We start from the raw sequence: 26,660 nt of genomic DNA, 5'->3' as shown, positions 1-26,660 counted from the left end.
GGACAACGGTCGATGGACGGCTATGTAATATCCGCAACTGTCGTATGTTAAGTACCTTTAGTCAGTATCAAGTTGTGCAGATGTCTGGTCCCAGGCCGGGAGCTGCGTTAGTTCAAGTCAGATGTATACAGGCCTCCTCGAGTGTCAGAAAGATCGTTATCAATCAATCCTCAAGAGGCACAGCATCTTTCAAAACAGATCCGTCCGCTCCGCTCCGGCCGGCTCTTCTCTTACATACCTATCTATAACCTAGGTAGGCATACCAGGATCTCTGATGTTAAAGTCGTACATTGATGGGCGGAGGTGAGATACTGTACTAGACAGGTAAGCTGTTGTGTAATGCTGGGGAAACAGTTTGTGTGGTGATACACTCTCAGCTTTTTCATCGGTACTACCGGGGCTGTTCAGTCAATACCGACGGTGGACGGTGAAAGTATGCATCTGAGAAAGGTCGGCAAAGGGGCCCCGGTTTCTCTCTGTCTCTACCCTTTTTCTGAGGGGAAGTAAGTAATACCCAAGGTCCAATTCGATGGATGACAGGCGTATGTATGTACAGCGCTGAAAAAAAAAAAAAAACACAGACGGGTCACTGCATTCTGCCATCAATCAAACCAGGTTGAGATCGTAAGTAACTCCCCCAGGACCCCCTTGCGCTGTGCAACAACCCGGTAGTAGCTGAAAAGTCTATGGGGCTTTCAGCGGCTTAAACGGTCCAGATGCATCCCGTCTGAGCTTTTCTTGAGAGCTCTCCAAAGACAAAGGTGGGTAGGTTTATCACGAATGTGTGTTCTCCCCCCCCATCTCTTTCCCTCCTTCTAGTCTGAAGCGCAGCCGGTCAAGCGAGCCACCCGAGAACCGACACCACCAGGCAAGGCAAGAAAATAAAGATAAGACATGCAGTACGCACGAGGGACAGGACACACTAGACACACACACTGCAAGGGAGAAACGTGCAGTGCGTTGACGCAAATAGATTGAATCTTACGAAGCTTTTGTCCTTGCCTGACTGAGTCGGCTTATAAGAAATATATGGGGGTATATGCCACCCGGGTAGTGGGAATGGAACGGTCAATATCGAGAAGCATATAAGGATAAGGCAAAGTTGTGGGAACTCCCACGACGGACGGGTAAGGAGGGTTGGGATATTGCGAAATGTTCGTGTGCTGGGGGCGATAACCGGACAGGTTTTAATTGTGGCAAGGCAGGTAAAATATTATTTCCCTTTTCGCATCCATCTTATTCATTACTAGTCCTGCGTCCATGTCAATATACCACCGAAACAAAATTTGTGTAAGAAAACACTATACCAACTTGCCAGGCCTTTTTACTGGACAGTAAACCATCTCACCTTTTACCCCTTCTCGCCATCATTAACCCATTATTCCTAACGAACCAGCCCACCAACAACAGCTCCCAACTCTCCAAACAGGATATTCTTGAAGATCGTCTCCCCCATCCCCTCGCCCCAGTGGCCCGCCGCCTTCAGCTTCTCCTTCCAAGCCTTCTTCTGCGTCTCATGCAACTCATCCCACTCCTTCGGTGTCGGCGCGGTGCTGTCTACCTCAGCGTCGTGTCCACTAACCTGGACGATCCCGTCCTTCGCTCCGACGTTCAACACCACCTTCTTGGCCTGTCCATCCTGCACCTTCAGATCCTTGTCCGCCAGCAGCGAGGCCAGGAAGCCATGCACGCCGTCGGGAGTGAGCGACTCTGAGTTCGCATAGTTGGCATTACCAACCACACCCTGGCCAGCACGGTAACGGGGATTCTGCTGCCAGCTGACGGGAGCGAACCTCCTAGCCCCGATCATGGGGCTGGAGTAGCCCTTGATCTCGAGGAAGCTCTGGACGAAGAGACCGATGAAGAGGGTAATCAGGGCCGTGAAGAAGAGGAGACCCTTGGGTGAGGGGGCTTGGCTCTTCAGAGCCAGGACGTAGCGGGCGGCACGGGGAGGGCCGCCGCGGCGGGTTTGGGCGGTCTTGTCGACGAACTTCTTGAGCGGGAGGGAGTGCACGATGCAGGAGTTGCCGACGGAGCCGATCGAGGCTAGCTTGACGTACTCGGGACGGACGGATCCCTTCTTTGCAACGGCTTTTTCGTCCGACTTGGAGTCGGCGGGCGGGATGACGTAGGAAAAGGCCACGCCAGAAATGGGACCGTTGTGAACGTTCTTGAAGGTGGTGACCTTGAAGAGGTTGACGATGAGGTTGATGTCGGCAACCGACTGATGGTCTAGCGTGTAGATAGTAATCGAGCTGTCCTGGCCAGTAACGGCGATGACAAACTGCGCGTCGTCCTGCTTGGCAGTTGGCGAGGCAGGAGGAGAGAGATTGCGGACGGCCAGACCGGTAGCGCGCGTAACAGCGCTGGGCAGTTTCGCGGAAATGCACAGTCTCGCTTTGGGCTCCTCAACCTTTGTGGCTACGGCTGTCTTATCCGCGGTTCCGTTGGCGTCCCCATTGCCCTTCTTGGCCTCTTCCTCCTCCTTCTCTTTGAGCTTGCTGTGAATCTTGTCGTTCTTGGGCATGCGGAATCCGTGTAGAACCACGCCACCACCCTTGGGAAGGTTGGCAACGGCGAGGAGAAAGTCCGGAGTCAGATAGCGCACCGATCGGAACGAGGGCCTAGCGGCTCCGGTGATGGCCGCCTCGTCTGGCATGGTGAAGACCAGCTTGGGACCTTCCGAAATGCCCTTTCCAATGTTCATGGTGCGCATTTCGTACTCGTCGCAGTAAGCGAGCTGGTAGCTATCGTCACCAGTCTGAATGATATCAATGTCCACAGCCTCCTTCACCAGCTCAAGGTTACCCCTAAGCTTGGGAGTGGCAGCGCCAGTGTTAGGGACATCAAAGAGGGCAATCTCCGGCTCCTTCGAGAAACCCGTTGCGACAGCGCCAATCTGGGCTGACCCGGGGAATGGCGCGGACAGCCGCAGAACTCTCTGATATGTATCCTTCTCGGTTGTTGCGAACAGGGAAGAGCGCGAGAGCTCCGTGATCTTGGGCTGTTCAGACGAAGCCTTGGCTTTGGATGGCTGGTCCAAGCTAAAAACGCGGAAGTGTTCGTTGTTGCCCTTCGCCATGTCATCGGCGCTCGAGTTGATACCAGCGTACAGCAGGATCGAGTCCGTATTTCGGGGCCCGACGGCGAGAGTCGCGACACTGTCCTCGTCGCGACTGAGTTCGATCTCGGATACGATGTCGAGGGTGTCGGGACGTGATGCGTCAATGGCAGTGATCTTGTTTCCTACACCATGGTTGCCGGGCCCGCCGCCACCGGCTACGATAAGTCGGTTCGCATCTTCGGGGTCGAAGTCGAGGGAGTAGAGGGAATACGAGGTGCGCAGTTCCGCAGACGGGATCGGGACCATCGTGTTTGAATCAGCGTGGTGTTTGCGTCTCAAGTATTTCAGTCGCGTTTGTAACCGTTGGTTGGGTGAGAATGGAGATTAGGATTATAACTAGGATATATGTTGAGTGGGAGCTGAGGACAAAAGTGATGATGTATGATTGCAGATCAAGGAGCAAGAGGATACGGTCTAGATCAGCTACAGGGGCTAAACAGACTGTGGTCCTCCTGCCTGGAGAGCTTATGTGGGGCCATCCCAGTGGGTGTTCTTTCGCTAGAGATCGTGAGCTCGCAGTCTATTTAGCATCACCGACGGACACGCCTGCGACGTCATCCAGACACACAGCAGCGTATCTCCTCGAATTGCTCATTGGGGAGAAGTCCGGGGGGCTGCCAGGAGCTTCCCAGCGGTACGGAACGCTATGACCAACATCATCAATGATACCCTTAAATTCAATATCTATAAGATACTACAACCTTCATGCCGCCATGTTTACATGGATACTCTTGACGTTGCAATAAGGTGCCAACCCTGCCTCTCCCAACTCCCTCCCAATACCGGACTGCTTCACGCCTCCAAATGGAACCCTAAAGTCCGAATCATTGCTGCTGTTGACCCAGACCATACCGGCCTCGATCTCCCGCGCCACTCTGTGTGCCCTGGTCAAGTCCTTGGTGAACAGAGCCGCTCCCAAGCCATACATGCTATCGTTGGCCAGCGTCAACGCCTCCTCCTCCGACTTGAACGAGGTGATGGTCACGCAGGGCCCAAAGATCTCCTCCTTGAAAATCTTCATGGTCGGCTTGACGTTGCCGAAGACGGTCGGTGCCACAAAGAAGCCCTTGCCGTTCTGCGGAGCCGGCTCACCACCCAGCATCACCGTGGCACCCTCTTCCTTTCCGGCCTTGATATAGCCCAGAACACGCTCATACTGCGCCTTGGTGACCTGAGGTCCTTGGAACGTGCTCTCCTCGAAGGGGTCGCCGAGTACTGAAACCTCCTGGATCTTTGCCTTGAACTTCTCGACGAACTCGTCGTAGATCTTCTCGTGCACGAGAAGGCGTGACGTGGCGGTGCAGATTTGGCCCTGGTTGCTCATGATGCCGATGTGAGACCATGTCGCCGCCAGCTCGAGGTCGGCATCCTCAAACACAATCAGCGGTGACTTGCCGCCCGTCTCCAGGGTGATGTTCTTCATGGTCAAGGAAGCCATCTTCATGATCTCCTTGCCCGTAGCGGTGCTGCCGGTAAAGGCAATCTTGTCCACCTGAGGATGTTGCACAAGTGCGGAACCCGCTTCCCTGCCGTGTCCGTTGATGACATTGATCACACCGGGAGGGAAGCCAGCCTCCTTGATGAGCTTAGCCAGGTACAACACGGACAAGGGCGTCTGCTCGGCCAGCTTGAGGACAATGGTGTTGCCGCAGCAGAGAGCTGGACCCAGCTTCCAGGCGGCCATATCTAGCGGGTAGTTCCAGGGGATGATCTGGCCGCACACGCCGAGAGGCTCCTTGACTGTGTAGGCAAACTTGGCCGGGCCGACGTCAATCACTTGGCCAAAGTTTTTGTCCGCATAGCCGGCATAGTACCTGAGGACGTTGAACACTTCGGGCACGTCCTCGGTAAGGGCTGTCTGATACGGCTTGCCGTTGTCCAGGCACTCAATGGTGGCTAGGGTTTCGGCATTCTGCTCTACTAGGTCGGCCAGCTTGCGCATCAGGGCGCCGCGCTCAGTGCCGGATAGAGACTTCCATGATTCGTGCTTGAAGGCCTTGCGGGCTGCTGATACTGCGGCGTCGACATCCTCGGCGGTTGCGGCGTATACCGAGCAGATCTCCTCTTCGGTACTGAGGACGTCCGTTATTAAGGGTGACTTAAGTAGATGGGTGATATGAGACTTGTAACATACGTTGGGTTGATGGAAGCCAACTTCTGCTCATTGGTACTCTTGACAAACTCGTTGTTGATGAACAAGCCTAGTGGCTGCGTCCACTTCTTGCCGTTGGGGGCCGTAAGCTCGACTTCCATGTTGGGCTTTGTATTAGTGAAGAAAGGTGAAGATGATGAGAAAGTTCGGCAAGAGAGCTGGGCGTGATAGACTTGTCTTCCTTTGGTCTTATACAAGTGCCTCCACAAGGGAACAGAGCCCGGGCAACTGGGACGGAGGAAGAGGTTCATCTTATAGGTAACTTGAATTTCTTCCTCTTGCTGTCGTTCAACTTCAACCCCTCACCTCAGCTTCTCGTCGACGAGTGATAAGGCTGGGGAGGGGACGTGCAGTGTTACACTGTCGTCACTGCACTTCCTTCCCGGTTGAAGCAAGTGACCCGACATTGTCGCCGAGTCGGATTTCTGGAGGATCTGGACCACCCGATCCGGGCAACACATCTTATCGTTCGTGACTGCGGAGCGCGGATCAAGTGGGCCAAACAGCGATCAAGTGGCATTCTGTGCCGTGGACTTCTTTCCCTCTTTGAGCCAAGACAGTAAACAGGCCCTGAACGAGTACTGTGTTTATCGAATATGTGTGTATCTCCCACTTGGCTTTCCGTCTTGGTGACTTGATGCTCCTTCATCAGCAGCGTCCCTGTTGAAACTGGGGGATTACCTTATGTAACAGCAACACTACCATGTAAAGAAGCTATTTCCAATCAACAAGAAGAGTCAAGATTGCCGTGGAAGCAATGACCTGCAGTTGGTCCCAACATTCAGTTGCAACCCCCCTGTCGTTCCCCCAGAAACGATGGGGGGATGCAATGCCCTGCAGCCGCCGTAAGCGGGTCATTGCCCTGTGACATGACACGACGTTTTTTGGTGCCTTCCACTGTTGGGACCCCGCCCTCGGAATTCTACCCAAGCAAGGGAAAAGTCATGGAGCCTTCTCACAGCAAGACATCAACCCACCGTCGACGATCCCAAGCGAGAAAAGACTATGCGCACCAATGATTAAACCATCTTTCACGATGGAATTTGCTACGACGCAATCGCCCGTGGCCTCAGAGGTGTTTGCCTCGGTCGCGCTTTTCGTCATCTCGGTCATCGTCCTCCTCATCCTCCGACACTATCTTCCGCTACGAACAACACCCGCCTACCTTCTAGTCCCCATCTTCTTCGCATTATGTCTTCCGGCAAGCATGGTACTGTTGGTACCCATCGACCTGGCCTCGAGCGCCATGGTCGATGATATCGATGCTCGGGGAATCTGGTTGGAGCGCGGCCCATTGCGCGTCTGCTGGAGAATTGCCTACTGGCTCACCTTCTGTTTGACATGGTGTGTGCTCGACTGAAGAAACATGCAGCATGACTGGAAAGCTAACGCAAACGCATCAACAGGTTCATCATACCCATCCTCGGCGAATACTCAGATTCCGGCTATCGCGATCCCCAGGCCAAATTCCGAGACTCGCTTCGCGCAAACGCCCAGTACTATGCCATCGTCTTTGGCTCCGGAATCCTGGGCTTGTTATACGTTCTCTGGTCATACGGTGGCTTTTCCGAATCGCTCAAGAGCACCGTCATGGCTCTCGCATATTGTTGGGGTCTCATGCTGGCCATCTATCTTATGGGGCATGGCCTGGTCGCTATCCCCCGTCGACTCTTTCGGAACGCCGACATCAGTGGACGGCTGCGTAGGATCCAGACGCAGGCTCCCAAGGTGTATGATCAGATGGAGGATGCACAGATGAATCTGGATGATCTGGAGATGCAGGTAGCGGAGCTGAGCAAGCGCAGCAAAACCGGAACTGCAAAGAACTTCCAGGACTGGATCGAGGAGTTGGTCGACCTGACTAACATTCCAGAATCACAACTCGCAAGCACGTCTGGCGCGGTCCGCGGCTCCGGGGAATATATCAGGACCAAGCTTCCCACGGTAATCACTGAGAAGTACATGGCCGATCTCACGAGACAGTTGATTAGGGCCAAGCATGCCCGCTCTCGCTACTTGAACGATTGGAACAGACTTTTACATGACGCCGTCAGAACACAAGCCATCATCGATTCGGTTGCTTCCAAGAGACTGGACTTTGGTGCGCCTTCCCCAGGCTCCGGTTTCTGGGACAGGCACAGCCCCTTGACCCCCTATACTCGCTTCCTCTACCACTACTACGTCCTTCCATATTTCAACCTGGCGTTTGGCGGTCTGCTAGCTCTTGCGTCAGTCTGTATTGTGTGGTCCGAAGTTGTCAAGGGCATTTTCCCCGTTCTCTCGGTCATCCGCTACTCGGTTGTTCATCACAATGTCGGTCACAAGGGCCAGATCGGGTTTGCCGGCCAAGTGATTGCTGCCCTTTGGATGGTATACATGTGCGCTGCCGCCTTGATGTCCATTACCCAAGTCAAGGTCTGGCGCGGTCGGGCACTGGTTCGTCGTCACACGGCGCCCGAGTCTGCCTTTTGGTACGCCAGCCAAGTTGCCCGCCTCAGCGTGCCACTCACGTACAATTTCATGACCTTCCTCGGCGTCGTCTACAAAGATACGGTATTCTACGATTTTCTCGGCCAGCTTATCAACCTTACGCCCCTCGGCAAGTGGTTCGACTACTTATTTCCCGCTCTCATCCTTGTCCCTGTGTGTTTCACCTTCTTTGGGCTCTACGGCAAGATTCAACGAGCCCTCGGCTTCGGCGTTGATGTTCTCGACACTTCGGAATCCGGCGATGAGTTTGGGGCCAACTTTGGTACCGGCACCTGGCGCGAGGGCCGTGATCTCATCGAGCGCGAACTCAACGGCTCGTCGGCTGCCATCCGCGGCGGCCGCCGGTCACACTACACGAACTCATCTTCTTCCTCACAGCCGCGGGCTGCTCCCATCTTGACCATTCGGGCCAACTCAACCCCGTACCCATTACCGGGGAACCCTACAACCCCTCTCGCAACGTCGCCTAACTTGCGGCCGTTGGCGAACACTTCGGCCAGGAGGGTCGGGACGGCGTCGAGGCAAGTGACGTTGGCGAGTGAAGATGACGACGAGAACTTCTTTGAGGCGCTGGGCCATAGGCTCAAGAACACGATTGATACCATAGATAAACCAAAATGGTTGACGGATCTTCCGAAGCCCAAATGGATGGGAGGAGACACCAATGCTGGTGGTGCTGGTGCCGGCTCTGGCTCTGGGGGGGATATCAGGAGGTGGTTTGGAGGTGGTGCTGGAGGAGGAGGGGGTAGCAGCAGTGGTGGTGGAGGGAGGATAAGACTCTAAGCCCCCCCCTTACCCGAGTGGACGTGTTCTTTTTGTTTCTTCATCTTCTTTTTAGCATTGCTTTGGGCTACGAGTTTGTTGGATCTGGCTTCGCTTTTCTGTTCAGTTTATATACCAAGCAAGCATGTATGGTGTGGCACGGATAGGTTATGATACACCCCAGGAGATGGCGTTTTTTTCTGTTTATAGAGACATGAGGATGTTCAAAACTGTAGGGCCTGAAGTGCCTACTCCTGGTGATTGCATGTGTAGGGTTAGGGTCCTTGATGTAGACTCAACAGGCCATCAAGGTGTGAGGCTATCAAATAAAGTACATAGTGGGGGTAAAGCAGCGCCCGGGTGATAGTGCCCCACCTGCCCACTCTGGCGGTGCCAAGAATAGGGTTCTCGGAGTTATCTCGACCGCGAACTGCAGAGCATTGGGTGTCGTAATGGCGTGTTTACAGTAGTTAGAGCTACCCTTACTATAAAACTCATGCTTCATACATATCCAAGGTCATACTTTTCTCTGTAGATGATGGGACTCAGCGGGCTATCGGTACCTATCATCGAATATCGGACATTCTTCTTATCTGCCCTGTACCCCATATCTGCCGGCGGTATAGTGGAGCGCGGGGAAGCGGTACCCCGTAGGCGTATCCACACTGCCGCCGTGCCCGCCTCACTGCTCGCTGTGGGCGGCACCCGTGATTGCTGCATTCAGCGACCAGCATTCTTCACTGCCGTAATTGTTACCAAATGCAACCACCAATGCACCTCCGTCGTCCTACCTGACCTGTTACAATTCGTGAAAATCGAGATTGCGAGATTCCAGCCAGATCTTGCCTCGCCGACGTCGACGACATACTTCAACCTCACCCCGATCGGCAGCTGTTTCCCAACGACTTGACGACTCTTCATTTTTCTCTTGACTTGTCACATCTTCCGACTACTACTATTCTTCACCATCTCCCATTCACATCATCACCTCTTCAAACCTCATCCGTTTTTGACCAGGGAAGGCGAGGGTTGACAGACCGTTGACCGTCCCGCTGACTGTTGGAGGTAAGTCAGACCATCTATCAGACCGGGCCCCCGACCCCGACTCACAACGTCTCTCACCGAGTACACGCGTGCACACACATACATCTCACACCGGCGAGGCGTCCTCATCTCGTTTACTTCCACACAGCCGCCCCTTACTCACTCTTACTTGCCAGACCGACTGCCTGGTGTTCCCTTGCCCAGCACTTACAAGGCGACTCTTCACCACCACCTCATCTGGTAATCCGAGCGGCTACGGACTTGGACCTGGACCCGACTTGGACTTGGGACGGAACGGGACGAAAAGTCAAGGGGCCAGTGCCCGTGGGATGGTTGAAATTCTCTGTTACTACCACAATCCAGGCCCATCCAACCAGCAAAGGTAGCGGCAGCACTACAGCTGCTCTCATTTCAACATGGAGGTAAGCAAACCAAGACACAATCCCATTTCTTTTGCTTTTTGAAGTTTCCTACCATTGCCCAGTCAAGCCTTTTCATCCGCTTCCCCTTACCCTGGTCGCTACTATGAAACTTTGTCTATTCGTCTTTCTGCCTGTCTGGGACACTGGGGGAGTCTACCTGCCAATGGGGATCACGGAACCGACCGACTTGTATCCGCAGATGGGTGTGTTCGGCGTTCAATGTTCCACAGACACCGTGGTGGTGTCATTCTACGACACTGTCCCTGATCCGCTCGGGTCATCAATCTTATTCCGCCGTTATCCCGCAAAGAGTAAAATCCGGGGGAAGGATCAAGGGAAACGAAACCGCCCGCCTGGTTCAGGTGTTCCCCTTGGATACCGGATTTTGAGGGAGGGTAGCCGCGTCGGTTAGAGATGGGATGAGGTGCTGGCTGGACGTTGGGAAAGTTTGTCACGCCAAACCCAAGTCTACTCGCCACATGACCAACCGGCTCAGCAATCTCCGACAAACTCGATGCGCCCAGTCCCATCTTGCATCCCTTGGACATGTTACTCCAATATTTTGCGGAAGGACTTGTTTCTCTTGGTCGTTGTGCGGCCAGTCACCTCGTCGCCATGGCTGTCGGTCATTGTATGTGCCGAGCCAATTCCGTCGCTGTACCACCTTGGAAAATGAGCCACCTCTTCCTTCTGCCCGTATCTTTCCGTCAGCAACGCCTGATAAGTATTTCAGGCGGTCTTTGCTCCGAAAGTACGAGGCAATAAGGTTCGCCCAAAACTGGGTTATACTCGGAACTCTCGAACACAAGACTGGCGGCCGAGCGTCCCCTTGTCATTTTGGGCTTGGCACCGGCATTTGATGGGAATGGCTACAGACGCGTCAAATAACGGCTTCCCGTCCCTGTTTCTGTCGTCACTCGAGCGGCTACTTATCGATGTTTGGACCGCATTCTGCTTCTCGGTACCCAATCCGCGAGAGGCTACCCCTGGATGATCAAACAAACAAGGGGACATACAAGCTAGTGGCTCATCGATACTCAGCTGTTGAGATACTGCCGGCCTCTTGTCCATACCACCGCTGTCGATAGTGTCGCTCCGGTTGCCGAGACGCAACGGACTTTGTACGACCTCCCTTTCTCGTCGAGGAATATCCGTTTCGGGGTCGTCATATCTTGTCTACAAGCCTCCACAGCTCCTTCATTTCACCCTCGACGGGCTTCCCTCATCATGGCATCTGCTTTCAGACGGGGCAGTGACGCCCTTCTCGATCCCAGCACTGATCCACGACCACCATGTGTTTCGAGGCGTACCAGTAGGGCAATGCTAAATCTTCATCGTGTTTATGAGCAGAATCGACAAAGAGTCCAGCAGAATCTCAAAGATGGTGTTAAGGTACCCGAACCGATAGCAGTCCCTCATGCCAAGGGCAAGCCTCGTCTTCTCCTAATGGGACAACGAAGGTATGGAAGTCGTGCAAATCTGGATCGTGACTTGCGCTTACACATGGACAGGAGTGGGAAGTCATCCATATCAAGCGTCGTTTTTCACAAGCTGCCGCCAAACGAGACATTATTCTTAGAGTCAACGGCTAGGATCCAAAAAGACAGTTTAAAGTAAGACTTCTTCTCTTGGCTCTCGGTATCTTCTTCTGACGTATGGATTAAAGCTCGTTTATGGAGTTTCAAGTCTGGGACTTCCCTGGACAAATCGATGTCTTCGACAACCCCGCCTTTCCCTTTGATATGGACGCCATCTTCGGCGAGATTGGCGCACTCATCTGGGTCATCGACGCCCAGGATGATTATCTTGAGGCCGTCGCACGCCTCAATGCGACTATCCTACATCTACAGCGCAGCTACCAGCACATCAACATCGAAGTTTTCATCCACAAAGTCGACGGCCTTTCCGATGACTATAAGCTAGACATCCAGCGCGACATCACCATCCGCATCCAGGACGAGCTGTCGGACCAAGGGGTTGAGAACGCGCCGGTGAACTTCCACCTGACCAGCATCTACAACCACAGCATCTTCGAAGCCTTTAGTAAAGTTATCCAGAAGCTGATCCCCCGCCTTGGCCAGCTCGAGGCCATGCTCACCAACCTGTGCCGGACCTGCCGGTTCGAAAAGGCCTACCTGTTCGACGTCAACACCAAGATCTACATCGCCACCGACAGCACGCCCGAGGACATGGCGTCGTACGAGATCTGCTCCGACTACGTCGACGTCATCATCGACTTCACCGAGGTGTACGGCAGCTGGCAGCGGACCCCCGAGTGGCGCAAGCGCCTCGAGGGCCCCCCCTGGGAGCAGAAGCTCGAGGACCAGGTCGCGTGCGAGTGGGCCGAGAGCGGCATGGTGCTGGCGGACGCGCAACGCCCTATCATGCTCCGCGAGGTGGATAGGTTCCTGGCCTTGGTGGCTATCATGAAGGAGGGCAGTTATGAGAAGATGCCGCAGATTAACATGAATGTGGATGTTGTTGTCAAGGGGCTGACCGAGTTCTTTGAGATTACAAAGTCCAAGATGACGCCGACAGCCGTGCCTGGGGGTGTTACGGCTGTAGGTGGAAATGGGGTGATGAATGGTAACGGAGCGGGGGTCCATGGTCATTAGGGAGGTCATTCTGGGGTTTGAGATCATCACCATCGGCATCTTGTTGATATGAGTAAAGGGAAAGAAAGAAAGGGGATTGGGGTGGGAGGTAAACCTGATAAAAAGAATTATATCCTGGCTTTTGTACTTTATGTAAAGGATACAAAAAGCAATTTTGTTCTGTTATAGTCAGCTCCTACTACTGTCGTCAATGATGCTGTGGCAGCAATCCAACAGCTAAGTGTATGATCATCTTGACACTTATGATAGCAGAAAGACATGCGCTCTATATCCTGTTGAACCTGCGAAGATCTGGATGTAGAATGATTACGAAACTCTCTGTTACCTGTTGTAATTTTTGACGGTCTCAGTTACATGTTGAACACGATGATGCGCTATTGGCTTGGTGTCCTTTTGGACCTAAAACCAGTGTTTATTCAAGCTATCCTGCTTCTGTTTTCCAAACCAGCTATCGAATTCCCATCTGGCGTGCCTTCCCTTACGAGGAGGGGATCCGGCGATCAAGATCGCAGGAGCGTTTGGGTGGGTTCTCTTGTGATCGAACCTTCCACTTCCATCGGAACTACCTTATCATCCAATCTCACCGAGTGCAGCAGCACCCAAAAATGAAGCAGGAACCAGGGGGTCGTTCCCATCATGAAAACGGAAGTTGCAACCTGCGTCTGCTGGTCTGATTATCCACCGCGTTCTTGATCACGTTCCATCTTGGCCATGCTTAGATGAAGTGGCTCAGTGGAAAGATGGGGAATCTTAGTTGGTTGGGGCATGGTGATTTAACCACGAGGACTAGGTAGAGACAGGAGAGTTGAAAGGGGAGAAAGGAGTGAATACAGCGAAGAAAAGTAAAAGCATACCTCCATCATCTTGGTCCCCTTCGCGCCATGCTTTCCGCCCGGCCTGCATGTTATCTTCTTGATAAAATATCACCACGTCGTACCCTTTGCTTAACTGAAACGAAGGAACATGATGACTGTTTGAAAACCTCTTACAATCTCCCGTTTCTGTTTACTGTGTACATTGCGAGCCTACACAAATGTAGATAGCACGTAGTTTTGGTCTGGGCCCAGAGAAAATTCAACAAGTAGGTATCTGGTTTACAGTCAGGTATGATGATGAATTCTCGTTCCCGTCTTGCTGTACCTGTTGGCTTCAAAAAATGGAAAGTGTCTTCTTCTGGATAACTACCTAGACTGCTTTGGTCTTCTGGGACTACCTACTTACTTTTACAGTTTTATCCAGAGTAGACATACTCGATGGCCGATGCAGGTCTACCTAGTCAACAAACAGTTAAACCCCCAACTGGTAAATATTCCATAGAAATGGTTCAACTAGATTTAACTTTACTCTTACCCTCGCCGTTGTCTCTCGTCGAGGGCGTCTCACCGAGCGTAGGTATGTATCTATGATAATCACATAATAGACTGAACTATGTAATCACCAGTCCACCCATCTCTATCACTCACAAATAGCTTACACTACCGATACACTACTCGCCGATACACTACTCGCCGATACATTACTCGCCGATGACACCGACACCGACGTCTACTCTTACTTACTCCTAAGCATACGCCAACGCCAACGCCAACATCTGTCAGCATGAGCAGCAGAGAGTGAGCACTACCGAGGTAGGCAGCACCCAGTCATTGCCCTTTGCGCATTTGCGGTTTTGCGGCCTTGCCAGTAAGAACTGGTAGGTAGAACTCAAAGCAATGTTCTGAACGACGAACAACCTAACCACATTTGATCACGTTGTCCTGTCTGTCTGTCTGTGTGTCTAGCAGGTTTGCATAGACTTTCAAGATCATCTGATGATCTGACATCCTTCCCCGGCATCCCTGGCATCTGTGAATAGTCAATAGCATTAGTCGGTAGAAGACAGCATGACAGCATGACAGCAGGATAGGCATACAGCAATGCCTTGCCAACTTGTCAACTTTGCGAATAGGAAGCAAGTGGGATGGAATGTTGGAGTTCAGCTGTTCAGTGACGATGAGTTTCCCGACGTCGCCGATCTCGAAATTGCTACCCCCGCTCTTTGGGCGTCGTCTTGGGTTGTTCTTAGCCCCCCGAGAGCAGCAGCTTGACCGAGGTGAGTAAAGCAAGGGAGCAACGAGCAGGAAGCCCGACTCCGCGGCCGAGCCCGTCACTGCCCCGTTTCTGTAGTGTACTGTCTCGAGCGCCCCGGGTCACCGAACCCAAACGATCACAATGGGGTTAGTGTAGCCAAACATTCGAGCTAATGGAGCTAGGGAAACAGTGATCCGTTCGGACGGATCGCTCTCGTGCGTATGTGGCGTTGTTAGGGAGTGCGCGTTGAGTGTTCCGGTGTGCACTAACAGAGCTGCGTGTAAATGACGGTACGTCCAGTTAGTGCACACCTCAGGAGTCGACGTGCTTCGACCCTAGACCCTGAAATCTCTGAAATCGTAACAAGTCCAGAGAATGAGGCGCAAACACCGAAATGCTTACGTAGACACTGACATCGGAGGCGACGCTTTCGAGAAGTGTCGCCGTGGTTGTGGCGGAAAGAGATGGCATCGGCGGCTGCCACGTCAAGGGCGCCTCCCGCCCCGCCGCGGCCGCCCCACCTACCGGCCGGCCGGTAAGTTGGCCACCACCCCGAAGCGACGTCACCCTCGCTTTTCCTCTTTCGGATTCCAAAAGCTAATGCTAGACTTCGGCAATGGGAATTTTTTACTCCAACACGCGTTTTTCTGTGCGATCTCCCTTGCAGGGGCTTTTTCAACGTGGAGAAAAGTCGGATCGCCCTCCGTCATGATTGACAGCGTGACCGGTGGTGCTGCCGAGCTCCGAAGACATTGAGGCGCAGGCAGCCAGAATGGAACGGCACTTGCAGCCACACCGCTCCCCAAAGAACTTTTGCTTCATGGACAACCCTGGAAAGTTTGAAAGAGTTCGTGGAGAGCTAGAGAGTCTCCGATGCCCAAATCCACCGCCCTGGCTGTTGAGTCACCGGAATGCGCTGGACACTGAGTTGTTCGTGAGGACTCCGACCCTCGATGAGGCCATCTTCAGCTTCGCATGGATGTGGCTAGGGCAATGCTCAAGGGTCTTCATAGAGGGGCTGCCTGTGACGTCATGGCTTGGCATTCCGACGACACTTTTGCGACCTCTGGCTCGCTTGGTTGACGACCACCAAAGAGTGTTCCGCAAAAGCTGAGTGAATCTTTGTTGAAACGCGCACGACGCGTCTTGCAGTCCCCTATCCCAATTAAACGCAGCTCGCCAGGCCTGCGCCACACTTCCACACGTTGCCGATATCGCCGCTCTCTCGTCGATCAACGTGGAGCTGGTGTTATTCCTGGACCGGCGTCCATTGGCAGACAGGAAGCCTCTCCGAAAAGTGTAGATGCTGGAAGTGCCGTGCGTGTAGTGTACCACAGTACACGTACAGCTCATCCACCTCTCCTTCCCTCCACTGGCCTCGAGTTTCGAGCCGTTGGCCATTTATGGTAGACCAAAGTGAGGACTCCAACTGGTGTTGCGGTTGATACAGCAGATAGCAGGCCTGAGCCGCTAGAGTCCGCCATTACACTGAGAGAGATGGAGCTCAACAAGAGGCTTGCCACCGATATTATCGTAGCCCGATGCTCAGTCCACCTGCAGCCAACTACAATGGGTCCTAGTTGTCCATCAATCATATGGAAGCAATAATTCCGGCGGCCCAATAGCCTCGTTGTTGCGCCGTGTTAATATCGATAGCGGTGCTGGGCATGAGTCAACGGCTGCTCGGCTTGGTCTCTCACTGGAGGTATGATGCTGCCGTGCTTCAGATTCGCGTTCACGCCCGTCGCGCTCGATGTGTGAATGGACACATATCGGCGGTATCGCTAGTCCCGCGACAACGGATCGGCCCTACAATCGTCCTCCCAGTTAGCCCAGCATACAGATGGAGATGAGAATCAAGAACAACCCCCGTCTTTACCCCGTCATTTCCCCGGCTTCATTCGGCCGAGCCAAGCTGTAGCAGCTAGGGGCCCTCGGGCTTGAGGGGAGTGAGGGTGTGTAATCAGTGGAATTGTGTCAACGGACGAGGCGTCTTGGTCCTCGAATGGAAGAAGAGGATATCGACAAGGACAAGTCGCAGGTCGCGGCACAAGGAGTATTTGCACAACGGGAAACATGCAATTGGCTTCTCCAGGTGATCGCTGTTGCTGCAGGTCCAAGGCCAGGACGACGACGAGGTCAGGTCAGGTTGGTTGTCGAGTAATTTCTCTCGTTTATCTTGGATTATCCCGCGATGGGCAGTTTGCGCCGAAGGTCAAATGACTGTTTTCCAGGTTCTGGCGCTCCGAGTCGTCACCAGACCTGGACGGCGCGGTTCAGGTTTTTTTTTCCCCATGCTTTCGTCCCGGCAAATTGCTGCCGCTGCCGCTTCCACCGTGATAGCCATCCATGTGCGTCGTCCCTTCTCAGTATGATCGGGTTCCGTTCCCATCACGGTGTTTCATCTCCATGCGAAAACCGCAAGCAATGCTCAACTCGGAAGGGACGAACTTACAAAAAGTTGAAAAGAGCAAGGGTGATGGTCTGATGGATAAGGTAGGTTACTAGCGCGCCAGAAGGAAAGCTGGCCGCCCACTGGTGCAAATCCGCAAGCAGTTGCAAACTCGGCAAGTGGCGGGTCCTCGCCTCACCTACCGCCTGGCACTGGCTGACAATTTCACAGTCAATACCGTAATTTTGATCTCTGTTACATGCCAAGCCAATGTGGCTGCCCACCTGCCACCCTCGCACTCAGCTTCAATCAAACTTTCTTGTCAGCAACAAACTTCGACAACTTAATCTTGACATGGAAGTTTGGTTGACTGTGACACCCACCAACAACTTCTTCACTTTTTAGTTGTCAGTTTTCATTCTTCATCCCCAATATGCACAATGCACATTGTCAATTTCGTTTCTGTTCTTGAGTCCTTCTTCTGTTGGCCATCTGGTTCCGCTCCTGGCACAGCCTCCTTCTCTTTCGCCATCCCCGTTCCCGTCCAGTGGATTTGATTCAGGGTGGGAGAAACCGACCTGAAGGTGGTCGCCTCCAAGGTGGGCAATGTGAGCAACCAAGACAACTTCAATTCAATGGCACCGCAGCGTCCGAGTCCCCTAGACCGATACCTGCCGAGCTGTGTCTACTTGCGACTCTTTTACCGCTGCGAGGGCGCATCTTGGACTGTCTTGAGCCTACACCCTCAACGGCGTTCCACGAGAGGACAGCCGTTTGGGTCTCCCTCATGGTACCGAGCAATGCGGAGCTGTTTACATGTTACCCAATCCCGCGAGCTCGATTTCCTTGTTCCGTTGCTTCCAGCCGCTTGCTACACCCCCAGACGAAGACACCCAGCGAGATCGGGGGTACGAAACCCCGGGCACGGAGCCAGGAACCAAGCGGTTCGCTGTGTCCCCATGCCATGTATCTACTCCCAGACTCCCTATCGCGAGGCCGGACTTGAGGTTGCTACGCAATATGGAGGTTTCAAGGCACCAGTGGACGTGGTGAAAAAGATTGGTTCATGGCTCCGGTGGTGCCATATGAGACATGCTTCTATCGTCATCTCGGGTTCCCCAAAAGAGGCACCAAAGCCTTGGTTCTACAGCTCGGAGATGATCATATGCCGTGACTCTCCAATGGCCACGGGTTTCTACATATTCCTTCTACTGCTCTAGAAACTTGGAGTGTTCTCGTCATCAAAACATGGACTGTTTCCATTTCAACCCCAAGTGGGTGCTCCTATTGTGGCTTGCTGCCGCATGTCCATGGCTCTATATTTCCTCATCTTCAACAAATTTCTCTCCTCTCAGATGATTCACAAGGGAATATCTCCCCTCCTGGGGCCACCCATTCGTTCCTCTCCTCCTTTTCAGACCAATCAAATGCTCTAATGTCGGCCTTTTTTTCTCTTGATGGAGGCCGAGGGCGCTCAGAGCTCCAGCCAATGAGGCTCAAAAGCAGGGGTCTGACTTAAACAACCTTTGCTCACCTTCCCGCACTAGCATGGCAGCTTCTGGTCATATCCCAACATACGCTCTCTCACAGGCTGACGCCAACCCTCTACCCTTTTGTACCTGCTTCGCATCTTTATTGCCGTTGGGGCATTACCTGCCTTTGTTCCACACGTGCTAGACCAAGCTGGGAGTCTCCTGGATCCTTCTTTCTCCGAAACTCCTTCGGGCGTATTGATGGGGAGAGGAAGAGGGGAGAAATGAGTGGTCAAGCCGGCAGACAAGCCCTCAATGACTCCAGTTTGAGCTACTTTATGGTTTCTTACCCCTCCCCATGACTTGCTCAGTTTGGACCACTAGCCGGCCCCAGGCGTATGCAAGAAGTCCCTTTCGGTAGATGATCTTGGATCTGGTCAGAAGGTGTGGGCGAAGATATCACTGGTAGACTGGGTCTAGAAAGCCTCGAGAAGGTGGTTTTGTCCCAAGGAAAAGGAGCGTCCCGGCCCACTGGCAGCGCGCTTGTTGCGTTTCACAAGCGATGGCGCCCGTCAGACGATTCGACCGGGCAACAAGTTAATCATGCCATTTCCTCTTCATGATATCTCGACGCCTGTTCTTCATGATCAAGTTATCATGTTCACTCTGGATTCATCTCGCCCCGCGTTTCAGCTACGGTAGAGAACGCTCCCACTGGTTGACGGTGTCAAGGCGACTCGACACTTCCACGAGTGGGAGCTTTGCATAATCTCACGATGCGGATCAACCTTTGAAGATGGTGTGTTCAATGTGGTCCTTGCTACCTCATGTGCGCACGGCAGACAAGACATTACTACGAGTCATATGCAGCTCACCATTTACAGAAGGAAGGATACGAGTGTCCACCAGATATACGGATCCCTTTCCCCTCTCCTCTCAGTAGCCGCGCGTGCGGCTTGCATAAGACGGCTTGCTAGGCGTACTGCTATCAGCAATCTTGTTGAGATCTAGTCAGAGATTTCCAACCCCTCTTTCTGGCTCACAATCAAAGGCTTCATGTTACATGATAGAGTGAAAAACTCCATCAGGATCCGCCAGTGTCACAAAAGCAGGCCGCTTGCTACAGCATTGTGCCATTGTCACCGCCGGTCGGTGACAAGTTAGATGGAATCCCCTTTGATATCATAACTCACAAAAGGTCCTTCATAAAATGCACATTTGGTCTAGGTCTAGGCCACAACTAACGTACGGCGTAGTAGTATGACTTATCAAGCCATCTCGGTAACAGTGAGACCAATTTGCCTTGACCTCAAGACAGAGTAAGCATTATCCACATCTGTATTGGCTTCCTTCCCCGCAAAAAGCGAGCTCTGATACGTATAGCGAGTTGGCCTTGGCTAGTACAGTACTCCTCTGGTGCCTCAACCTCACAGTTGACAGTTGGGGATAACGCCTTGGACGCGTCCGCACGTGCTCTGGGAGGCTATGATCCCCAGAACCTGGATCGAGTGGACGTTTCAGGTTTTCGAGGGGAACAAGCATGTTTTGTAACCACCACCAGCATCATGGTTATCCTATCGATGATCACGGCTGAGTGAATGATGAGTGACAGATGTGAGTAACTGTGAGCCGGGGTGCTCTTTGGTGTGGCTCGCGGGTGGTAGTGCCATTCATCGGCGGGGTCAGAGCTGTTGTAGGTGTGTACGTACCTCCAGACACTAGCGCCCTGGGATTACAATAGCGGAGCCATCCTTTCTAACTTTCAGGAGTGTAATGTAACTTACGCGTATCTTTCACGGTAAGGATACCACCCAACAACTCCCTGATGTTTTTCCTGGCATGCATTGACCCCATCTTGCACATCTGCAGCTTTCAGCTCTGGTGGCATACCAGTGACCGGCCGATTCGTCTGATGGCGCGTCGGGGTTTTTGTCATCCAGCATTGTGCATATGCATGGTTGAGCACAGCCTGCAAAGGTAGATGAGGGAAATCGGAGTCACGCAAGTTCGGACGCAGTCAGTCAGGTACTGCGGTACTGTCAACAGCAATGTCGAGGAGGTGAACGTCGAGACAAGCAGCAAAGGGAATTCCCGGCCTACCTACACGTACAGAAAGGTATGCATATCTCCCAACACCTTGGCGACGGAAAGTATCGTCGTGAGCCTGAAAAGAAGGCACTTTTGGCACCACAGTATACTACAGTATACACACAGCTCCGGAGAACCCTGGCATCTGGGGTCGAGTTGATCGATGCCTGGCTCTCCATGCCGCTTGATGCCCTGTCCGCCCGCCCGTCACCCGTGGTCTCCGGTAGCGTTGAAAAGTTTGTCGACTGTGAAAAACCTCAAAGAGGAAAACCGGATACCTGAGATCTTGGCTTCCTTGGAATATCGTCCTGTTGGAACCCAACTCTAGCTCACAGATGCTTGACTGCCAGACTACCTGACTATCTGAAGCTAGCTCGGGAGCCATAGAGCCATGGAGCCATGGTAATCGACTGCGCAGACCCGACGTCGAACGATGCAACAGACGATAGCGCCGGGATTCGGGACTTGGAACGGGGCTCTTTTCCAGATTGATGATACTCTCTAAATTTGACTATTCCTACTCCATCAGTACGGTTGAAGATGCAGGCCGGATTGGGAGACCTTGAATGGCTGTCGAAAAGTGGCTTGAAACAGAAAAGTGACCTCTCAGGGTACGGCGCTGTCTGCCTCCTGACGATGGCAACATTCTCTGATTCTGGCGAGTTTTGCCAGCCAACAGCAGTTGCAGCCAGCGCGGTGTAGCGGGCCCCATCTGGGACCTTCCGGGCTTGTGGCTTGTCCGGCCACTAACGACGCAGTCAAGATACACACCCCCCTTCTCCGCTCCGGTGTCCTCGTCGCTCATTGTGGTTGCCCTCCCGTCTCCGACTTACACACTAATGTATGCATGCAGCTGTAGGGATGTTGTAGTTGAAAAAAGGGCTCGAAGGGGGGCAGTGGCAGTGGGTGACAGCGCGAGTGACGGCAACGACGGGTCTAACGGGTACGACTATAACACCCACTACACCCAGACTTTCTACACGAGATTTCTCACCCTCCTTCTTCTCCCTCACGAGCCCCTCGTCTCCCGTTCTTCCCTTCTCATTTGACGTTGCCGGCGAGTACGCTAATCCCTTGTCTTGGGACCGCCCGCTCCGTCACCTTGCTCACCTTGTTTCTTATATTCTATTCGTTTCCCATCTCAATCCCCCCCTGTGTTTCCCGTCTCCCGTTAAGCGCTACAGTGCTCTGTCTCTCACCTCACAACCTCAACCTCACCAGCCTCCCAACTTTCAACCCACAACCGGCCATAATGCCAGTCCAGCTATTACCGGCCTCGGCCGCCGCCTTTGCCCCAAGAGCATCCTCCGTCAACGTCGTGCTGGGTTCCAAGGTCGAGCCATGGTTGACCAAGACACTAAAGCGCATCAACAAAGTCAAGAGGCCTCTCAACAGCGTACCCCAGCACACAAAGTGCCTGACTGAGACCCTATCCTCACCGAACGCCATCTGGATCCTGGCCTCGCTCATGCTTCCCAAGGCTCCTGAAGACAAGCTCAAGCAGGATTCCAACCCGTTGGTTGAGGCCATCTCTAACTACCAGCTCATCCACCTGGAGGCTTACGTTGTCCACGTCGATATGGTACTGAGGAACGAGGTCGCTTTCAAGCTCACTCCCGACACGATCGAGTCGCTCATCGAGTACCACAAGGATGTCCACTGCCCCAACACCAAGGCCAGCACGTACGACTGGTCCGAGAAGGATCAGCAATGCAAGAAGCTTCACGAGGACTTTGTTCAGGCCGTCAATAAGTTTGTCTTCACCACGCACGTGACGGCTTTGGAGGGTCTCGAAGAGGAGGGAGCTGGAGAGTTGCTGGATGGTAGGAGCGAGGATGTCAAGAACGCCGTCATGAACCTTTACAAGCCGTTGCTGCCGCCCCCGCCCAGGATCGTCGATGTCGTCCGTCAGCCTCCTTTGTTGCCCAGCTCTCCCGCTGTGTGGTCGCAACCAACAACGCCCTCGTCGCTGCCTGCTCCTGTCGAGTCGTGGAGAGTCCTACCGTCGAGCCCCAGTGTGGCATCATCTGGATCCGCCAGCCCGCCCATGTGGGCTAGCATGGGTGTCAGTGAGGTGCAAATGCCCTCGCCTACACCTGCCTATAGCACGCCGTCCTACAGCGCGCCGGCCTACAGCACGCCTTTCTCCTCGGCCGGCTACTACTACGGCTCTACGCTCGTCTCTGCTCCCCTTCCGCTGCCCAGCATGCTTGCTCCTCATTGCGGAGTTAGCATGGGTTTCAACAACTTCGGTTGGGATCGCTATCAGGAGTACACCACGACAATGTGACAACCAACCCCTGCCACAACAGACGCCGGTTATCCAGCCGCGACGACTTCCGCATGATCGCCGGTGTTCTGGACCTTTTGGATATCCACAAAGCCAGGACGCGGTGTTCATGCCCATAGCGGCTGGGTGATCTTATCACACCAGCAAGAGGTACTTCGGCGTTTGGCACATGGACCCGGAGCGACATTTGACACTTCTTTCCTCAACCACTCCCCTCCTCTCTTGGTGCATCTACTCCCGACTGGTTTTTCTTTATCTCACTACGGGTTAGCGGGCGAGCGTCTATTTGCTTTTTTTGTGCTTTTTGGTTTTCATTGGCTTTGAGATATCATCATCATCACCGTGTGCTCGGTCATCGGATTTTCCTATTGTTTCAACCTCACATGGCAGGGACCTGGGGCGGGTAGTTTGTTTGCATTTGCATCATGGCGGTTATAGGCTGGTTTGCGTGTTTTGCTTTTAAGAAGAAGACTGCAGCAATGCACCCCACGGCTCGGCGGCGCAAGCCCGAGACAGAAACTTTCTTGATTGAGATTACCCCTTTTGTCTTTCACTTTTTTCATTTCTTCTTTTCTTTTTTCCCTTTTTCCCTCGCAGTACACGGCATTTAAAAAGGCTGGCGTTTGGAAGATACCCCTTTCGCGGTGTCTCGGGCTTCCCTCACGGGTCTACCCCACCGCACATTCGCTTCAAGACATTTCCATCTTTTACCCTTATATCTTGGATTTTATTTTGTCTTACGGATGATGTTTACGGCCTTTAATGTTGACGGATACAATACCTACGGCTATGACGACAAAACGACTTCTCACGACACGAAGGGTTTCGATCTTACGGCTTGATGTCGAAGCGAACACCAACAAACTCGAAGAAGAAAGAAACGATTGACGCCACCGTTCGGATTATATGCGCTCCCGATTAGAGGAAGAGGGGGACAATCCACCACAACGAGACTGGTTCTCGTGGTCTTCACTCTATCACATGGCCGATTCAACACCATCTAGCCGCAGCCGCGTATCTGGAATATCGCAAGCTTCGGCAGACACTGGTTGTCGACAAATACCAACGATCTCTGCTCCTCAGCCTGTCTGTCCTGCAGAACCAGCAAGAGGCTTTCGGCACATTCGGGTTGGGGAGCAGAGGGGGAACTTGAAGCAAGGGTGGTATTCGCCAAAGCACGATGCAGAAGAAGAAGGGCAATACGGGATATTGTACGGCACACACTGCTGAGCAGTGAACGACAATCAACATCATCGCCTCCTATCTGCCGTGTCAAGTTTGCTTTCTGGTTTTTTCCAACCTCTCAACACCATCGACACACTTCGACAAATCCGGTGAAGCGACTCTATCGATTATCCTCGTGGGCTGTCGGGGGCGGGATTACTGCTGCGGCGTATGTCTTGCACACACTCTCGGGTCAACTCGAGTCCTGCTAGACGGGATGGGTCCGAGGGTGTCGTGGCTATCAGGCTTGCGTTTTCCGTAGGTCAGGTCAAAGTTCCTCCGATTGTTCAGTCAGGGGAGTCAAGGTATGAGGACGTTTTCACCAGGTGATTTTGATGGGAATATGGGAAGGGGAACTGGCCAGTGGGTAAACAAATGTGGCTCATCTCACCACATGCCGAAGCTTTTCTGCACCTCATACTGGTGACCTGACGGTCTTTGGACCGGCCTCGCACAGTTGGGATGGTGGGGAAGCAAGGCAGAGGCCCATGATCGGACACAAGAGGTCCTGGTCGCTGGAGGAAATGCCACACCCTCTGCGCTGTATGAGAACGACAGTCACTTTTGCTGTGCGATTTGGCTCTGTCGTTCTCATTCCGTGCTTGGTGGTGTGTGCATGTAACTCACCGGGAATGCCTCACATGTTCAATGATTCTGTTCATGGGTCTGGGATGCTGGTTTGGGGTTTTTGGATACTCGCTCTGTGAGCGAGTTGAGGCGTGTAGTAGATACCCTGGTGGTTTTGGTCAATACGTTTTATGGAAGTAGAAGTAGCTATACCAAGTTTTGGATATCACATCTCTGGAAGTTTTTCAAGCACGAAAATATCATCTGCCTCTCTGCTCGATCCGTCTGTTTCCCGTTGTGACTTGTGACTACCATGTTCATGATTCCGCTCGGCAGTTATTCTATCCCCCATGTCTGCAAGATCGTGACGATCTCCCACTTCGGCTCCGAAAGGGAAATTGGAAGAAAATGGGAAAGATCGTTACATGGGTAACGTTACCCCTCGCCCCCGTCCGGAGCACGGGAATACACCGTAAATGAAAACTTTCAAAGCTGAGGTGACAGTACGGGAACGGTACCACGCTAACTGTTCTACCTATCTATCTTCCGCCTATGTACCTACTTACCGCCGTCATCTTCACATGCCAACTGTTATAAAGTGTGGAACAATTACCGCTTGGGTCACGTCTGTCGGACGGAATCTCGGGGGAAAATCTGAGCAGCTAGGGATATCTCAAGGCAAAATCCAGATATTCTTCTGCAATAAGCGCAGTTTTATGGCATGGATGCTAAGAAGGGGTTGTGGTTCTGAACTCTGAAAAGCCGCGATAAACCGACCCGAGACGGTATCGTACCTCGTGGGCACTTACCGCAGTAAGAGAGATCAGATGGCAAAAACTTCCAGTGTCGATCTAACTGAGATCTCGGGGTCCGTTGATAGCCAAGCATGGTCAAGAAGGCCAAGAAGGCCAAGAAAGCGTAAGCTGACCAGTTAAAAGCGAGAACAAGGGGGTCTTTACTTTTTGCTTTCTTTCCGTTCGGGACGCACCGAGGGCGCTGAGACTGGCGAGGCGGGGCGGGGCCGTCATCGTGACACTGACACGATGAGAGACAGACATCTCAACTCACGAACTCTCTTGATCTTTTTCCTCACCGTCTTCCTGGCTTCTTCTCTTGCGGAGCACGTGCGCTGAACTCGATGCGGTGATGGGAGGATTGTCACGCAGGTAGTAGGGCCGTCACACTTACGGTGACTGTGATGAAGGATTCGGGCTCGGGTGTGATGGGGATGGAGAAGATGGTGACGGTTACAGCGCTAAGATAAACTAGTATCGGATATTGCTCCGACCTCCGATCTTGCTGCTGCGCAGTACGCGGTAAGACGGAGCGAAGTCGAGATAGTTCGAGATAGTGTAGTGTAGTGTAGTGATGATGATGCCGATCTCCAGAGTTCAGCTTTGTATTATTTTTAAACTTACCATACTTGGATAACTAAATCGTATCTGGCAAACTAAAAGCTCACGTCACCATCGCCAAATGGGCCAGACTCTCACCTCCGCAGAAAGTCTCACCATGAGTGAGACATTCCGTATAATGAGCTGGTGTTGGTCGTTAGCGCAATCCTTCAAAGTGTCTTCCATGACGGGAATAAGAAGTGTTCGTCCACACCTCCAACAACGAAAGAACCAATATCGCGTTCGCCACTAGTCACTGCCCGTGTGTATAGGTAGTGAGCACGACGGCAGCAGCAGCTGGCAAGCACCTTCCGCAACTGCGTTATCGTCCGTTCCGCTACGTCCGGCCTGTTGCATCATGTCCCCGTCCGTCCCTTGCCTTTTGCATGTCTTCGTGCAACAGTAAACACTATATGCTGCAGTGCTGATTCTGCTGATGCGCTTCAGGTTGATGACCTATATTGATAAAATCACCGAGCTATCCGACCGACGGGTGTGAAGTGTTTATCACTACTACCAAGGCACAGGAAAAAAGTGAAGTGAAGAATGTGAAG

The 26,660-nt window shown here is 52.9% G+C and overlaps 6 protein-coding genes across 6 annotated transcripts; 3 read left to right on the top strand and 3 right to left on the bottom strand.

Annotated features, from left to right (window-relative positions):
- Nucleotides 1–964: 964 nt before the first annotated feature.
- B0H65DRAFT_473436 (uncharacterized protein) lies at nt 965–3,567 on the bottom strand. Its single transcript, XM_062827206.1, has one exon. It carries the CDS (start codon nt 3,368–3,370, stop codon nt 1,385–1,387), a length of 1,986 nt encoding a protein of 661 aa, XP_062679719.1. The 5' UTR covers nt 3,371–3,567; the 3' UTR covers nt 965–1,384.
- A 260-nt stretch (nt 3,568–3,827) lies between these two features.
- Nucleotides 3,828–5,377, bottom strand: B0H65DRAFT_430228 (aldehyde dehydrogenase domain-containing protein; the record flags this gene model as incomplete). Its single annotated transcript, XM_062824867.1, has 2 exons — nt 3,828–5,196; nt 5,259–5,377. The coding sequence occupies 2 exons, from the start codon at nt 5,375–5,377 to the stop codon at nt 3,828–3,830; spliced, it is 1,488 nt and encodes a 495-aa protein (XP_062679718.1).
- A 935-nt stretch (nt 5,378–6,312) lies between these two features.
- Nucleotides 6,313–8,549, top strand: B0H65DRAFT_551198 (LMBR1-like membrane protein-domain-containing protein; the record flags this gene model as incomplete). Its single annotated transcript, XM_062829794.1, has 2 exons — nt 6,313–6,620; nt 6,683–8,549. 2 exons carry the CDS (start codon nt 6,313–6,315, stop codon nt 8,547–8,549), a joined length of 2,175 nt encoding a protein of 724 aa, XP_062679717.1.
- A 2,489-nt stretch (nt 8,550–11,038) lies between these two features.
- On the top strand, nt 11,039–12,786 carry B0H65DRAFT_270138 (Gtr1/RagA G protein conserved region-domain-containing protein). Its single transcript, XM_062822744.1, has 2 exons — nt 11,039–11,607; nt 11,661–12,786. Exons 1-2 carry the CDS (start codon nt 11,222–11,224, stop codon nt 12,607–12,609), a joined length of 1,335 nt encoding a protein of 444 aa, XP_062679716.1. The 5' UTR covers nt 11,039–11,221; the 3' UTR covers nt 12,610–12,786.
- Nucleotides 12,787–21,782: 8,996 nt separating this feature from the next.
- Nucleotides 21,783–23,104, top strand: B0H65DRAFT_270053 (uncharacterized protein). Its single transcript, XM_062822743.1, has one exon. The coding sequence runs from the start codon at nt 21,884–21,886 to the stop codon at nt 22,919–22,921; it is 1,038 nt and encodes a 345-aa protein (XP_062679715.1). The 5' UTR covers nt 21,783–21,883; the 3' UTR covers nt 22,922–23,104.
- A 1,699-nt stretch (nt 23,105–24,803) lies between these two features.
- Nucleotides 24,804–26,133, bottom strand: B0H65DRAFT_444731 (uncharacterized protein; the record flags this gene model as incomplete). Its single annotated transcript, XM_062825697.1, has 4 exons — nt 24,804–24,919; nt 25,279–25,300; nt 25,901–26,107; nt 26,131–26,133. 4 exons carry the CDS (start codon nt 26,131–26,133, stop codon nt 24,804–24,806), a joined length of 348 nt encoding a protein of 115 aa, XP_062679714.1.
- Between the last annotated feature and the right edge of the window lie 527 nt (nt 26,134–26,660).

This window comes from Neurospora tetraspora (genome assembly GCF_033439725.1).
Source record: "Neurospora tetraspora strain CBS 560.94 chromosome Unknown B0H65scaffold_6, whole genome shotgun sequence".
In the NCBI taxonomy this organism is placed as follows: domain Eukaryota; kingdom Fungi; phylum Ascomycota; class Sordariomycetes; order Sordariales; family Sordariaceae; genus Neurospora; species Neurospora tetraspora.
The sequence above is the reverse complement of the archived record's forward strand: the minus strand, read 5'-3'. Positions and strand labels throughout refer to the sequence as shown.